Below are 15462 nucleotides of genomic sequence, written 5' to 3'. Positions count from 1 at the left end.
TCGAAATAAATAACTAATTTCTCCCTGTATGATCTCAAGGAGCAGGAGAGGCGTGAACAGCAGGGCCTGGTGTCGGGCTGACTGGACTCCCCGGTGCGGTAATTCAGAGGATGACAAACATAAGCCAAAGAAAAATGTTGAGAAATGGGCACTTCCCGCAGCCCTGAGCAAAGGAGCTATTGCAGGGTTTGGAAATAACGAAGGCAAAAAGAGGGAGAGGGGGGAAATTTTCTCATTGAGACCAAGTGAAGTGCCAAACAAGCTGCTATTATGGTGGCTTTGAGAGGCACAGGGAGGGGGTGATGGAGAGGAGAGGAGGGAGGTGGGGGAGAAAAGAGGGAGAAAGGGCTGGAGGGAGGGATAAGGATGGGGGATGATGGAGTAAGGGGGACATGAGGAGCCAAAGGTGGCATAAGGGAGATGGAGAGGGGACCAGGTCGTGTGATGGTGGCAGGGTCACCGCAAGCCAGCGCCCCATCTCTCACCTCAGATCCCCCGTATCTCCCCATCCATCCCTCATCCTGGTTCCTGGCCACCTTCCAGCCCCCGCACCCACCACCAGCAAAAGGGAATAAAAACCAAGCCAAAAACAAAACAGGGAAAAAAAAAAGAAAAAGAGACGGAAAGAAGGAAAACAAAATATCTCCAGTTGTCGAGACAAGGGGAGAAAAATAGAGGCAAACATCCATAATTTTCTCTGTGGGGCTTTGCAGTAATTGAGCCATTTGGATAAAAATAAAGGCAGCAGGCCCTTTAGGTAAGAGGAGCTTTTGCAATCCAAGAAGCCTGAATTATGCGCCTTGGATCACTCAAAACCCCCCACCCTATCACCCCCCTCCGCCTTCCCCAGGCGACACCAAACCACTTTCCTTTTTCTTCTGCCTCTCCTATTTTGTGGTGGGGGTTTTTTGTCCCCTCCTTTTTTAAGTACCCTGTCAAACGGCGTCCGACGAGGGCAGAATTTCAGCTGTCACAACTAATTTCAGTGTGTGTGTGAAGGTGTGTGCGTCTCCAGAGGGGGGGATGCGGGGGATGGAGGCATAGAATCACTCCTGGCTTTTTTTTTCCCCTCAAAAAGGAAGATTTACATCAGAAATTTGTTTCTGGAAGTGTTTAAGGCCTGTAATTTCCCTCTTTTCTATTGCTGCCTCATGTCGTCTTCGCTCCAGGCTCCCTCCCAGCCGTTCCTGCCTGTCCAGTGCTTGGGGTTGCTGTCTCCTTCCCAGCAGCCTGGTCCATCAGCCCTGGTCTTCAGCACCAAGGAGGTTCCTTCAACCCTTATTAGGGCTTGATGCTGCCAAAACTTGGCTCTCCCAGCCCCAAGTGCAGTGCTGGCAGTGGATGCTATGGCTTCTCCCTGCCAGCGTCCCAGCACTGGGGGCTCTAGGGTTTAGATTTGCGCACCTTCCTCTGCAGTCACCTTGAGGTTGGCATCAGCTATGGGGTCACACAGTGAATCTTGCTCAAAGCCAAGAGCTGAATGGGATTGTTGGAGGGATCCCCCCACCCAGGACCTGTGTGGGGAAAGAGGTGGCTGGTGCTGAGCCAGGGTTAGGAGGGGGAAAATCCCTGAATCCAGCAAAGTCTTTGGGCTGTTTGCAACAGAGGAAGAAGCAAAGCCCTGGGCATGGCTGGGGAAGGTGCCTCCACCATGGCTGGAAGACGATGGGTGGCTGCAGTGATACTGATCATCTTAAAATCCTTCCCCCATGGGCTCTGCTCCTTTCTCCTAAAATAAATGGGCATTTTGCTTAAGAATACGATTCCGAAAGGAAGAGATCAGCAAGCCCACTGGTGTAACATAGGTGAGCAGCAGCAGACTGTGCATCCCAGGGAAGAAGCGTGTTCCCTGCTCTTGGAAAGCCACCAGGCAATTTCATGGGCCTCAGCAATTCCTGTCTACTCGTGTGAGTGGGAATGAGATGCATAAAACTGGAAAGAGCAAGAAACAGCTGAGATGGGACTGACACAACCTGAGGCATAAAATACTTGGTGGCTTTGGGAAAAGTGGTCTGGGATCAGCGAAGGTTGGGCTGTTCCAGGCAAACCCAGCCATGCAGGAGCTGGATGCAGGCTCCAATGTGGGAGACTGCATCTCTCATGCAGCTGCTCTGCAATGGGGGGGTTACTCCAAGGCCCTCCATGGTGCCAGGCTGGGGGGGGGATCACCAGGGCTCCCATCACTGCCTCTTGTCCCCCCTGTGCCATAAGCCGTGCCATCACCCCACAGCCTGGCATTGCTCTCATATCCTGGAGGAATCATGACCCTACAGCCAGTGTGTACCCCCAACAATGGGATCTGTGCCCGAGCAGCAGGGTGGGTGGCAGCACTCATAGGGCACCCCAAATCCCCCCCTATTGCCCAGATCTATGAGATCAAAAGGGCTGTGCAGGGGCCCTGCAGCAGCGCCTTGCTCAGGGAAGAGGCTTTGCATGTTCTTTGCATTACTCCTTGACTAACTGGTCCTTGCATCATCCCGGAGCCTCCTGCTCCACTGTGCTGGAAGCATTGTGGCTGTATTGCACCTGGGGGCTCTGGCACAGGGAATGGGGATGCCGGGCCCCCCTGATGGCTCCAGCTCTCCAGCAGCAGGGCAGGGCTCCCCAGGATCCTCATGCAGTGCCACAAGCACCATGGCAGCGTCCATCCACCATGAGCCAAAACCATGGTCCCCAAACATATACACCAGAGTGGGCTGGAAACGGGCACTGTGGAATGAGGCGTGAAACGGTGGGGCTACCCCTGCGGCCACGCTACAGCAGGGATGAAGGGGCTGGCGCGGTGTGGCAGAGGTGGGCACAGTATGGCCTCGGCTGGAAGTTGTGGGATGGGATGAGAACGGGATGTCGCAAGCAGGGGCAGTATGGGACGGGCCGGCAGGGGACGGCTCATGCTAGGACGGGGCGAGGAGTGCCCGTGCCCGTGCCCGTGCCCGTGCCCGTGCCCGTGCCCGTGCCCGTGCCCGCGCGGTGCCGGTGGGAGGCGGTGGCTGCGCCAGGCTCCTCCCGCCAGCACGTGAGTCGCCGCGCCGAGCTCCGCGACCCCCCTCCCTCCCCGGCCCCGCCTCTCCGTGCCACTTCCGGCGGAAGCGGGGGGCTCTTTCCCTTTCCGGGTGCGGGTCCCCGGGGCGGCGCGACGGCGGGTGGGCGCGGGCCATGGCGGAGCTGGCGCAGGGGCAGAGCGCAGCGCCCGTGGGGATCAAGCCCGAGGGGTTCGTGGACGCGCTGCACCGGGTCCGGCAGGTAGGAGCTCTGCGGGCGGGCCGGGGGGGGAGGAGGCCGCGGGGCGCCGCTAGGCCGAGGCGGGGCCGCTGTGAGGGGCTGGGCCGCGGCACCGCTGCCCCTTCGCCCGCAGGCCGGCACCAGCGGCCCCGCTTGGGAGCACCGGGGTTGTCCATTGCGGGCAGCGGTGAAGGAGCTCCGGGGAGGGGGAGAGGCGGGGGGCGGCGGCGAAGTAGCTCTGTGACAGGGCCCTGCAGCGCGGGTCGCGCCGGGGCTTGTGACACGGCGGAGCGTTACGGGTGCAGCCGGCGGGAGCTGTCGTTTGTGGGGCTGTCGCCTTGCACTTTGCAATGGGTGGGTGGGGGATAACGATAATAATGAGGGTTTTTTAATGAGGCCTTAAGTGCGAGTTCGGCTAATCGATAGAAACCCTGGCAGAGGGGGAGCTTTGCATTCCCTCCTGCGAGGGAGAGACAGTGGGAGTGAAGCATTTCCCAAAGGAATCTCTGAGTTTACACGGTGCTAAAAAGCCAAAACGCCCGGACGTGCAAAAGTCAGCACCCTCGTTGTCAGTGCAAGACATTCCCAGAGTCTGTGCTCGTTAGCTGGTGGAAAGTGGTTCCAGAAACAAGGAGCTGCTGCTCACAGCACAGATTTTGTGACTGTTCGTTGCATCTCTTTTTCCATGTCTGTCACTGGTGTTTATTCCATCTCTGAACAGGTTGCACTTTATTCATGCTTAATAACTGCACTGCAGTGAGATGTAAGACAGGTGAATACCAGGACCACAGCCCAGCTGGTGCTTAAAGACGTGACTTTATTCCTTCCAGTGTTAAAGGCCAGGTGGGAGAAATCTCCTTGTTGCCCAGACTCACTTCTCTCGTGATGGGGAAGCTTCCGAAGAAACTAAACTGGACCTTTCAAGCGGTTGCTCTGATGGAACTTAGGTGGTTCACCATCACTCATGGCTCACTGGTGAATTGGTGTGGCAGCATGTCTGTGTTCTCTGTGGCCTTCAGCAAGCTGTACTGACGTGCTTGCTGTTCCAGACAAACACCCTGCACCTCCCCAGAGGAGACCACGAGCCGCTCTGCTCTTTGGTTGTTGATTTCTTTCTCAGCATAGATCCTGCAGTAGGCGGGTTGTGTGTTAGCTGCCTCTTGGAAGAGGCTGTGTGTCACTTTCTTCAGTGCTTACAAAGTGCTGTGGCCTTGGTGCTATGTGATGTCTGAAAGCTTTGCTGTTAGTCCAGTGTTATCTACTTGATGCAGTTAAATTGAGCGGTGTTGCAGCTGTGTTTGTCTCAACCTGGTTGTCTGTTACCGAAGGCCTCTCATTGCAAAAACATCTCCCTGAGTATGTGATAATATTATTGCCTGCTAGCAGCTGGATAATCTTTGAATAACCTGTTTATGTAGAAGAAAATGATTTGCTGCTAAGTTGCAACTGGTCTGAATTAGCATTGAGTGGTTGCAGTGGTCATGTTTGTGGGGTGACTTTGAGAGCCCCCTAAACCCTCACATAAAGGAGATGGAATATTAAACAATTCTGTAACCTAGCTGTGCTCACTTACTCCAACTTTGCTGTTCTGAAGTTAATCAATACTTGTGAGAATGGGTCAGTTTTCCATGAGCCTATGGCTTGAGTTAGTCTGAACTTGAAGTTAGTCTGAACTTGAAGTTAGTCTGAACTTGAGTTAGTCTGAACATCTTCAAGCCAGGCACTGCAGTGTAGCAACCTGTCCGCTGTCTTTTCCCCTTTGAAACAAGTGTGTTGAGAGGTGTGTGTGCTCTGCATGTGTTCGTGGGAGCACAGGGGCCTACATTTTTGTGCAGTGAGTTGTATGCTGTCTGTTGAGTGTGACTTTTTTTCCATTGGTGTTTGTGGGATGAAAAGAATTGTTGGCAAGCACTAAAGTATTTTCCCCCCTCTGCAAAACGACTTGGTTTAATCTGGTTCTATAGAGATGTTGTAGGTAGTCTACTGCAAGGCATGGCAGGACTGAATCGTCACTAGTGACTTGTTTGCAAATGTGAATGAAGATGGTCTTAATTGCTCAGAGGATGGATATGGAATCATAGAATCACAGAATAGTTAGGGTTGGAAAGGACCTTAAGATCATCCAGTTCCAACCCCCCTGCCATGGGCAGGGACACCTCACACTAAACCATGGCACCCAAGGCCTCATCCAACCTGGCCTTGAACACTGCCAAGGATGGAGCATTCACAACCTCCCTGGGCAACCCATTCCAGTGCCTCACTGCCCTCACAGTAAAGAATTTCTTCCTTATATCCAATCTAAACTTCCCCTGTTTAAGTTTGAACCCGTTACCCCTTGTCCTGTCACTACAGTCCCTGATGAAGAGTCCATCCCCAGCATTTACCTCATCACCCAAGCAATCTGTGATGGAACTTGCTGGCTGACAGTCAGGTGGGATTTCAAGGCAGTTTGACCTAACACTTGTCTGGAGGCGATGGCATAACTTTCACTGTGTGTGTTTAATGTTGTATTTGCCTGAACTACACTGATCTGGTGCATAGATGTCAGCTTAAGTACTGTTCCAGGCCAGTGCCATGGCCCTTTCTGAGTATTACTTTTGCTTTAAGGGGATGATGAAGCAAAGGAAAAAGATTCAGTTGTAGTTCTTGCTTCACGTGTTGGTGTGGCATCCCTGGATTGACGTTTGAACTCTTTCAAAGTTTAATCTTACACTTAATACTAGTCATCAAATTTACTAACTTCGGTTCTCACAAGAGCCATAACACTAAAATCTGTCTTAGTTGCTAATAACTAAATAATTCAGGACAGGGAAGACTTTTCTGATCAAAGAGAAGTTAACTGCATTCCTCAAAGTCACTGGGATACGAGATGACATAAGAGTAAGAGATCTGAAATAGCTTTGAAAGAAATTATTTGGACATTGCCTTCAGTGTTTGTGCTGGACTTGCTTGGATTTTTTGTGGACTCTTCAGTACTTGAGATGTGTGAAAAGTTACTTATTCAAGTGAATGCTGGGACTTTGAGGTGGTCTGTCCTGTATCTTCTAGACCGTACATCAAGTGAGGGGATTAGTTTATGGATCACTGATGGTGACTGGTCTGACTGCTCATGGGCAGGGTGGCTTTTCTTCTGTGGCATTTTGGGGTGGGGGGCACAGAGAAAGAGAATGTTTGCTTCCGTTTTGAGAAATGGGATCTGAAAATAAGCAAAGCTGCCTGTACTTTGGACAGAAATGGATTTCTGTCCAACTGTCCTTGAGTCTCGTTCTGACAAAACAGCATCTTGCTTGTTTCTTACCCTCTCCTGTTCTCCTTGGCAGTCTTGTTTTCAGTACAACACAGGTGTTTGCAGCGCTTACTGGTTCCCTCTTCTTACATTAGCTGTTCTTGTAATCTGCCATACGTACATTCTGAATCCAGATTTCTGAGAATGCTCTAAAGAGGAAAGGCCATGGCTTGGCAAGTCTGTTGCGTTCCATCTTGGGTACCTTGAAAGCAAATGAATATCCTCAGAGTTCACAGGCTGTATTCTTTTCTATTATGAGGCTCTAACTTCTAATTTCATGGGGATGGAGGAGTCTTAGACTAACTTTTGTTTATCCCTTGCAGTGTACTTGTTCAGCTCATCCTCTAGTATTTAGGAAAACCACCCTGCAACATGAAACTTCAGTGGTTGTGTATGGATTTGCACTGTCCTGCAGAGCTCTGGCGAAGTGTCTGGCATACAAACTTGAATGTTCTGCTTGACACATGGAAAGAGTAGCAGAAGCACTGGAATTGTTTGAAGGGTCAGGTGACAGCACCTTGTTTTGTGTCCTGTTAATACCTAGAATTGGTTCTTTTATCAGTTGCAGTTCTTTTGCAGGACAGCATGGAGGGATTCTCCTCAGAAGCTAGGCCCTTTCTCTTCAAAGCTGAATTCTGCTGATAATGGTGCTTGAGTCGTGCTGTACCTAGCAAAGAAGCTTCATATTTAAAACTGTTTTCATATTATATCATTTTTAGAGGGTGTTAAAGGTATAGGAGGACAGAAGAGCAAGGTATAGGAAAACATATATTCTCACGTAACTTTGTGGGCTGTTTTGTTTTTATTGGGTTTACTGTTGCAGTTTGTGCTGTCTCCTTTAAAGTGTTTGTTGGAGACACTTATTTTGGGGAAATAAGGTGCAGAAACAGGTAGTAGTGTGTTTTTCCAGTGTATTTCAGAGCTTAGTAATACGGATGTATTTGGTTTAGGAAAAAAAAGGGAGGGGAGGAGTAAGACCTGCATAGAGCAGGACAAAAGCAGTGGCTAGCAGTACATCACTCAAGGTCATTCAGCCAGATAAGAGCTAGGTCTGCTTACTTTTGCTGTGTCCTAACTTTTGTGCTTATCTCCCTGCTGAACCTGTAGTAAAAACTGAGGCTTCCATTTTAAGTTGAACATTAGAAGTTAAAATGCATTTTAACTGCCACATCTACTTTAAAAGCTCAACTCCTGAATTTTGCAGGGTGTTTTTCCCTGCTATTGTGAGGTGTTGTGTTGTGTGCCTGTAATCCCGTGGCAGCTGGGAGGCTGTAGAGATAAGGGGGCAAGTTTAAATAAAGTGTGTGAGGGGGATATATCCCGAAGGCTGATAACATAAGAATTGCTTTGACTCTTATTTTGCCTTTTAGCTGGAGGGTTCTGTGCCAGGGTGGTAATTCTGTGCTTAAGCACGAGTGGGGTTTGCAAAGGTTTGAGAGCAGCCAGCTTCAGTGCCAGTGATCTGTCATGCACACCTTTGTACACCGTGCTAGCTGCCTATTGTAGGCCAGCTTCTGCTATCCACAGGCTATTTTTTTCTTTCCCTTGAACTTGTAGTGTGTGATTTCAGCTCAAAGCTATCAGCTAGCAGTTTCCACAACAACAAACATATTTAAAATCAAGCCTTCCAAAACATGCCAGGGTATGTTACACCTGACACTGTTCCTTTTGGCATCCTTGTAAGTTACTGTGTGAAAGCTGCTGATAGATTGTTATAAAATATGTCTTAACATTTATTTTTCAGCATTGAAGTAGTCAGGAAGCATCAGTGCTCTTTGTACCTTCATTAAAATCCTCTGCATCCCAAATGTGAGGGGAAAGCAAAGGGCTCGAACCAGGGATGCAGTTCTACAAAAAGCAAGGCATCACCTGGCACTCCCTGATATGAAGTGTACAAAGTGTGTTGGTGCTTTCAGAATCAGATTTCTATGGGCTTATTAGTTTTTGGAAATGTTAATGTACAAGATGCTTGTCATTAAAGCTTCACTACATGATCACTGTGCTGGTTCTGCAGGAAGATTTTGTTCTCTAGGTCCTGGCATTTCTGACCCAGCAAAGTTGTTGACTTCCTAAAAGAGGACAGGACAGAATGGGCTATGAGATGAAAATGTTCAGAACTTGGAGCCCTTTTCGTGCAAGGCATTGAAGAGAATGTTTTCTGTTCTCTTTCTAACAGCAGTGCCCTCAATCTTTCAAGATTATTTCAAATAGCTTTTTTCAGTACCCTGTGGTTCTGAATCTTGGGCAGTTGTTTATTCGACTGCAGCAGCCGATAGTGTCAACAACCACAGTTACTGTAGATGTCTTTCCGTTGCAGTAAAACTCGGATTTTAGAAACACCTGTCGTTATATTTGTCATTTGCCCTTGTCTTCATTTAAAACCTATCTGTGTAAAATGCTCTCTCATCTGTTCTTGTAGCTTATTCTCTGGTGAAATCTCACTTATAATAGAGTGAGATCAGACTCCTAGTAAAGATCCTATCCATGCTGAAAAAGGAAGCAAATGCTGTAGCATACACTGTGCTTTATATTTGTTCTGTAACTACTTTGTTCTGCACATGCTTATCAAAGTACTTTAGGTAGTCAAGGGGTGCTGTGAGACCGCAGCTTCCCTGTCCCTGCAGGGGGTATTAGCGTAGGTGCAGCACCAAAGTAATGTACCTGTGTTTTTCTAGGGAGATCTTATATCAGTTAGCTTAGAGAGCAGGTGAATCTGTCAGCACCCATCTATATAGGTGTATCCCAAATGTCATTAAAGACAAGCTTCTATTAACTTCTATTAAGTGATGTTTAGGTGTTTCTTCTAGTTTATTTGCTTACCTCAGTCCCCTTACTGTGATACTTGACTGTCTCCTTTTCCTGTAAATATCCTCCTTGCATCCTGGCTTGGCAGGGAGTGGCAGTTACCCCTCTGTAAGGGATGAAAACAGGGATACAGGCAGCATTAGTCCTGTTTATGCTGTACTTACTACTGCAGGAAATTGAAACTAATTCTGGTCTAATAGTTTGCCCACTGGCTTATTCTTCATTCAGTAAACACAGGGTGATCCAGCCTCTGTGACAAGGAGCTCTCAAACGTGTCCTTGTACTATGTATTTTCATATTCTTCCCCCTCCACTCCCCCTACTGATGTGCATTTTGGTGTATCTGGATATGCATGGATGCAGGAGGAGGCTTGTGTCCTATGCAGCTACAGTGGTGGCAGCTTCACCAGGACAAAGCTGGTGAGCTAGTGCGAACTCTTCTCTTTGCAAGATTTAACTTGTCAGCTGTTCATTGAGTGAACAAACCTGAATATAATGTTCCAGGGAGTAAATACTTACTTGTGATCAGAAAGAGAAACTGAGTGAATGTGATCTTAATTAAACAAATATGAAAAGCAAGCATTAAATTGTTTACTTTACAAATGAAGCACTGCTGTCTTGGAACTGTTACAAAGCCACCTGTATAGTAAATAGGTGACAGAAGATTGGACTGGGGTAAATGCCTTATTGGAGGAAAGAGTGTTTAGCTGTGATGGCTGAAGCTTCAAGTATGCTAATCATGCTTTATCCCCTAATTTTTATAGATTGCTGCTAAAATTGGAGATATTCCTCACTTGAATAATTCTACAACACTTGTGGACCCATCAGTCTACGGTTATGGAGTGCAGAAACGGCCCCTGGATGATGGAGGTAAGCTGCTGTGATTAGTCTTGTGGATGCAGCCCCTGAAATTCAGCTATGGAGGCAGTTGTCTGCTTTAAGGGCATAAGTCAATGCATCTTCCTGTGTATATACATTTTATACAAGATGCCCTGTGCTGTTTAGTGTTATCTAGATAGCATGGAGCTCCTAGGCATTGGTATTATTAATGTAAAGCAATTCTTTCTTAGTTGATGAACTTTGGGAATTAGCAAATGAACTCTGTGATTTAAATCTTGTTCTGTGGTAGCTGTGGGATGGAGGAAAGAGGAGGATGTGCTTATTGGAACTGTGATGGAGCCTGTGTATACAGTACCCGAGGTACATAATAAAGCTGTTTTTCCCTGGTGACCTCTATTTTCTGAGAACAGGGGGTGTACAGGGGCAGCACTACATGTTCCTTGCCATGTGTAGCAGTGGCCACAGCACAGTAGTTGAGTCAGTGTCAAGAGTTCTGATGGCTTTGCACATGAATTTTAAGGAGAAAAGGTATTGATGTAAAGTGATGCAAGTTGGAAGGAAACTGCTTGCTTTTTTTCAATTCTTTGAGATTTCTTAAATCTCTGAAGCATTTAGCATTGGCCACAGCCAAAGAAGAATTTATTGGTGTACGATACCTGCTAATTGTAGTGAGTTAATAACAAGTGTTATAATTTTAAAGTAAGTTATTAATTTTTTATCTTTGGGAGCCAGAAAATGTTAGAGCAGGTGTTTTCTTTATTACAAACTAATGATGTGCACTCTTACAAGAAGTGTTTGAACTGTCTTACCTGCTGCTGCATAGATGAGAAGAGCTCACTTTTTCCTGTGGTTGGTTATTAAAAATAAGTGTGACTACATCTCCGTTTGCTATCTCCTCTAGTATTTTACTGACGCAGGTAGCCCTGCAGGGTGATTCTCTCCCCCACAGATATGGTCAGGAGTACAGAGGAGATAAGCCTAGCACCTCATTTTGGAAATAATCTGGGTTTTGACTAATACAAAGGCTGAAAAATACTGCATGTCTGCTTCTCATACTGAGAGCCAGAGCATGGGGGAAAGTTTCTTTCATGTGGAGCCTTTGGCTTGCTAACTTCTGGACACATGCCACAACTCACTTTGTTCTCTGGTGTTGGCTCTATTTGAGCAAGAGGTTGCAGCTCCTTTGGTTTGGTGTTTTAGGAAAGCATGGGTTTATGTGGGGGAGCCCCTGTGCCTTGTATCTCAGGGTGGAGCATCATTGTGTCCGTGAGCAGCCAGAGGCCTGGTATTACTGGTGTGTGTTCGTAGCCTTCTAGAAACTAGTCATTCGTCACATTGTGTCCTGCCCATTCCTTTCATTGATCCATCAGACTGAACTGGGAAACCTGATCTCTTGATGAAACGTTGTTTTGATGAACTTTTAACATGCGAAATGATCATAGTGCTTAATGACAGCACAACTTAGACTTTGTTCCTAAACTTTTACTCATGAGCAGCCCTATTACTTGCTGAGCCTTGTTTGTGTTGACACAACCAGTATCAATACAGTTGCAGTCTGGGCTATAAATGTACATTACTGCTGGATTCTTGTGTTGTGATAGATAATTGCATGGAGCAGGTGTCGCTCCTGGGAGTGCCTTCTGGAGCGGCTGTACTCCTCACTCTGGTTGTTCTGCTGGTGTGAAGACCTAGGGGTGCTTGCTCACCCTGTAGTTTAGTACTGGGCCTTGTCCATAACTGTTTTAAAGTGGCTTCAATGCTGTATTTGCCTTTAGGTTGTTCATGTACATCTGTAGATTTTAGAACTTTGTCCAAGATCTTAGAGGAGAAGAGAAATGATGGAAGTAATATTTTCAAGGGCTGGAATTTCACAAAGAAACAGGAATTGTCAGGGTAGGAGCAATGGTTGCATCTCTTCTTTCAGCTTTGCTCATCTTACCTTTTATTTCTAAAGGCATTAATAAGTCCTGTACTGAAATACAATTGGGTGATGAGTTCCCCACCTCACGGCGTGATCCTCCTGCGCTGCTAAGACTGCATACCCAGAACTGCAGCCTGGCAAAGGAACTCCTGAAGCCACAAATGCTTCTTCCTCTCTGTTTGTGGTATGATCCATAACTTAGACGACCTGCTCTTGCTGCCGTGGCATTAAAAGTCTATAATGCAGCTTTAACTTCAAGCACGTGGAAGATGGCAGTTGCTTTTAATAGGACACTTAAATTAGGAAAGCACTTCCCATTTGGATGATCTCTTAGTTGTCTGTTAGCTGCAAGCAAGGGGTGTCGGGGTTGCTTGCCCACACTCTTCTCCATTTTCTGCTTGTCTGTGAACCACAGTTTGGAGACATGGTTGTGAAGAAGCAATTATTTATGTTGTTATGCATGCTCCAGGAATTTTATGGTGCGGGGGTTTGGGTACATTCTGCTGCTCTGGACAGCTTGGAAACAAACCTGATGGTAAAGCATTTGATTGTTTACCTCCATATACTGTGTGTTCACGGCTGAGTGCAGATCTCGCTGCTTCCTTATCCCCCTGTAGCTGTTAGAAAATTGCTTCTTTTCCTAGTAATCCTGAAAAAAGGGGCCTGGAGGAAGTATTTAAGGTGACAGGAAAACTGTCTGCCTTTCCAGAAAGCCTTATTCTGCCTGTCCATTTTTGTAAGCAGCTGCTGGTATGGCTGATTGATGTCAGCTTAGGAAGTGGTCTTCAGACAGGGTGACAGTGCACTGTCAAAACAAACCCAGCTGCTTTTAGAGCATTTCCAGGAAAAATAGATTTGTCATAGTGTTGGAAACCAGAACATGTGGGTGCCTTTTGCACTTCCCTTAACATAACCTTCATCTGAAACAAAGAGCTGCTGAGATTGGCCCTGATGACCTGGCCTTTTTGTATTAGATGGGGCTCGAGACTGATTTATTTCTTTTTTCCTTGGCTTCTTTATTTCCTCTTTCTGGAAACAACTTTAAAGTAATCCTGCAAATAGCTACAGTGCAGGGAGGAGATGAGGTTTATTTGTACTGCTCACAGGAAATCGTAGTCTGCATTTACATGGCCAGTTGCAGGGGTTAATGTTTCTCTGTGGAGGTGAGCACTAGAGATGGGGTAAGTCTGAGCTGTGCGGAGACCTGGTGGCATCTTGCTTGTGGCCCACTTCTGAGGATGGATCTCATCCCTCCTGGTAATGGCCATGGCTGCTCCTGGCCTCCATTCTAATTAAAGGGTCTCTCTAATTACTAGCACGATTTCGTAAGTTTGTTCAATGCTAAATAATCCTTAAAGAAACAGGCTCCTTTTGTTCAAAGGAAACAGGGATCTAGCCTGCTGGAAAGAGACTGATAACCAGAATGATGGCCCTTGTCTGCCCTGGTTTGAACTGCTTTGCAGAAGTTTCCAGTGATACACATAGGGTTAAGCAGCAGTGTTGCAGCTGAAGGCTGGGGCATCCTTGAGGCTGGGGAAACAAAGGTTAGAGACCTCAGAAAAGCCTCAAGTCCCTTTGCCTTCCCCAAGCCTTTGTGGTGCAGATATGAAGGTGGCCTGTTTTGATGTAATAAAACTTGATTGTAGTAACCCAGTATGATCCTGCTGTACTTTATTCTTTTGCTTCAGTGTGTTTTCAATGAAAATAGTGATGGGCAGAAGAAAATCTTACCTCTGTCTTACTGCTGCTGAAAGTTAGTGGTAATGCTCCTTGACACATCTGCAGCAGCACTAAGACCAGGGCAAAAGTCCAGATCTCTTAGAAAAAGGTTTAGTGTAATACACAGAATGGCAGTGTTCTCTGAAACTGCAACTTCACAGTTCACTGTTACTTAAATAGGGCAGCTTAAAGGAGGAGGAAAAAAGCTGATGAAGATTTGCAGTGAAAATTATTAGGTTGTGAGCATTTAATTAAAGAAAAGTCTAGCAATATTTAATGGTGAAGAATCAGGGTCACTAATGTCTTCTTTTCTAAAATGTACAGTGATCCTATTTTAGTTTCAAAGTATGAAATGCAGCCCTGTTCCACTGCTCTCCAGGAGATGTGTTGCTCTGATTTTATTCTAGCCATGAAGATATTCTTGATGAGATTGTATATTCCCTCCATGCACATTAATTTAGTGGGAGGGAGTGCTCTGTTTTATGGGGTGGAAAAAAATCCACATTTGTTTTGAGTGTCTGTTAGGTAGAATTCAGTTAAGGTGAAGCCTAAAGAAGAGTGAAGAGTTTTCAACCAGCAGGTGCCATTAATAGGAAATTGTGCTGATTTTATTCAGTATTTTTCCTTATTTGCAGTAAAATGACTGCAGTTACGGTTAAATTGTACTCTATAGATGTAAAAGGGGGAAATATGTACGTGGCTTGTCAGAGTTCAGCCCCCTCCCTGGTGTCAAGATTGAGATAGTGGAGCTAGTACATCAGCTTTTGGTATTGCAGTGAGCATGGTCTGCCCAGCCCTGCCTCTCTGTTAGTCCCTGTCTTTCAGAGCAAAATGGGCATGTTGGAGAAGGAATGGACCTTTAGGCTATTAGAACCATGAGTTGTTTCTTTTTTCCCCCAAAATCAGGGAGAAATAACAACTGACTTCACCTAAATCACTCCCAGCTCTCTCCATCTGCCTTCTATCTGAGCTCATGGAGGGGTTATCTGTGAAACGTGGAAGGAGTGATCTCATCCAGAAGTTATTGTGGCTTAATTGTTGTTAACTGATTTGTAATAACTACACACTGAGGCTGATATCTGCTTGGGGTGGTGCGTGGCTCGCTGTGTTTGTGTAGCGCTTGGAATGGGTTGGAGACATTTAGGCCCATGTAAAGCATTATTTCCCTTTCTGATTTAACTTCTCATGCTCATACGTGTTTCCCCCGATGAAGTTGTCTTTTTCAAGTGTAGGATTGTGTTACAAAATGAAGGCTCTTCCGTTCCTTGCGTGAACTTCAGGAGTTGATTATAGGATGTGTGTCTGTCTCATAATTTGTGGGCAGCAGCTGCAGTGGAACAGGCTGCTAAAAGCTGTTCTGGTGAACTCAAATGTGAAGCGGATATTTAAATACAGCCTTGTCGTGTTAAGACCACTCTTTCTGGCAGCTTGGGATAATGACTGGCCTGGTCTGTGGCAGGGGCAATCCCAAACACAGCCACCAGACCTACTGTGCATACCCAGCGCACAGTTTGGGGCAAGATGGTGTGATCCTGCGTTTGGTTGTATTTGCTCGGCTCTGCAGTAGTATCTTATGAGCTAGAGCAAATATTCCTCATTACATCACCCATCTTTTTCAGCTGCAGTATTGACAGTTATCAAATTAGGGCTTTTTATATTCAGGGTGAGAA

At 46.6% G+C, this 15462-nt stretch overlaps 1 protein-coding gene across 3 annotated transcripts in view; it reads left to right on the top strand.

Annotated features, from left to right (window-relative positions):
* The first annotated feature begins 3095 nt into the window (after positions 1-3095).
* FUBP3 (far upstream element binding protein 3) overlaps positions 3096-15462 on the top strand; it is a 37578-nt gene continuing 25211 nt past the window's right edge. For all 3 annotated transcript variants that reach the window (XM_080630897.1, XM_080630898.1, XM_080630896.1), the window contains exons 1-2: positions 3096-3243; positions 10077-10182. In XM_080630897.1, coding sequence (XP_080487023.1) covers positions 3157-3243; positions 10077-10182 — 193 coding nt within the window. In that variant the 5' untranslated portion in view covers positions 3096-3156. The remainder of the gene's footprint in view (positions 3244-10076; positions 10183-15462) is intronic.

This window comes from Psittacula echo, assembly GCF_963264785.1.
Source record: "Psittacula echo genome assembly, chromosome: 16".
NCBI lineage: Eukaryota > Metazoa > Chordata > Aves > Psittaciformes > Psittacidae > Psittacula > Psittacula echo.
This window is presented reverse-complemented; position numbering and strand designations above follow the sequence as displayed.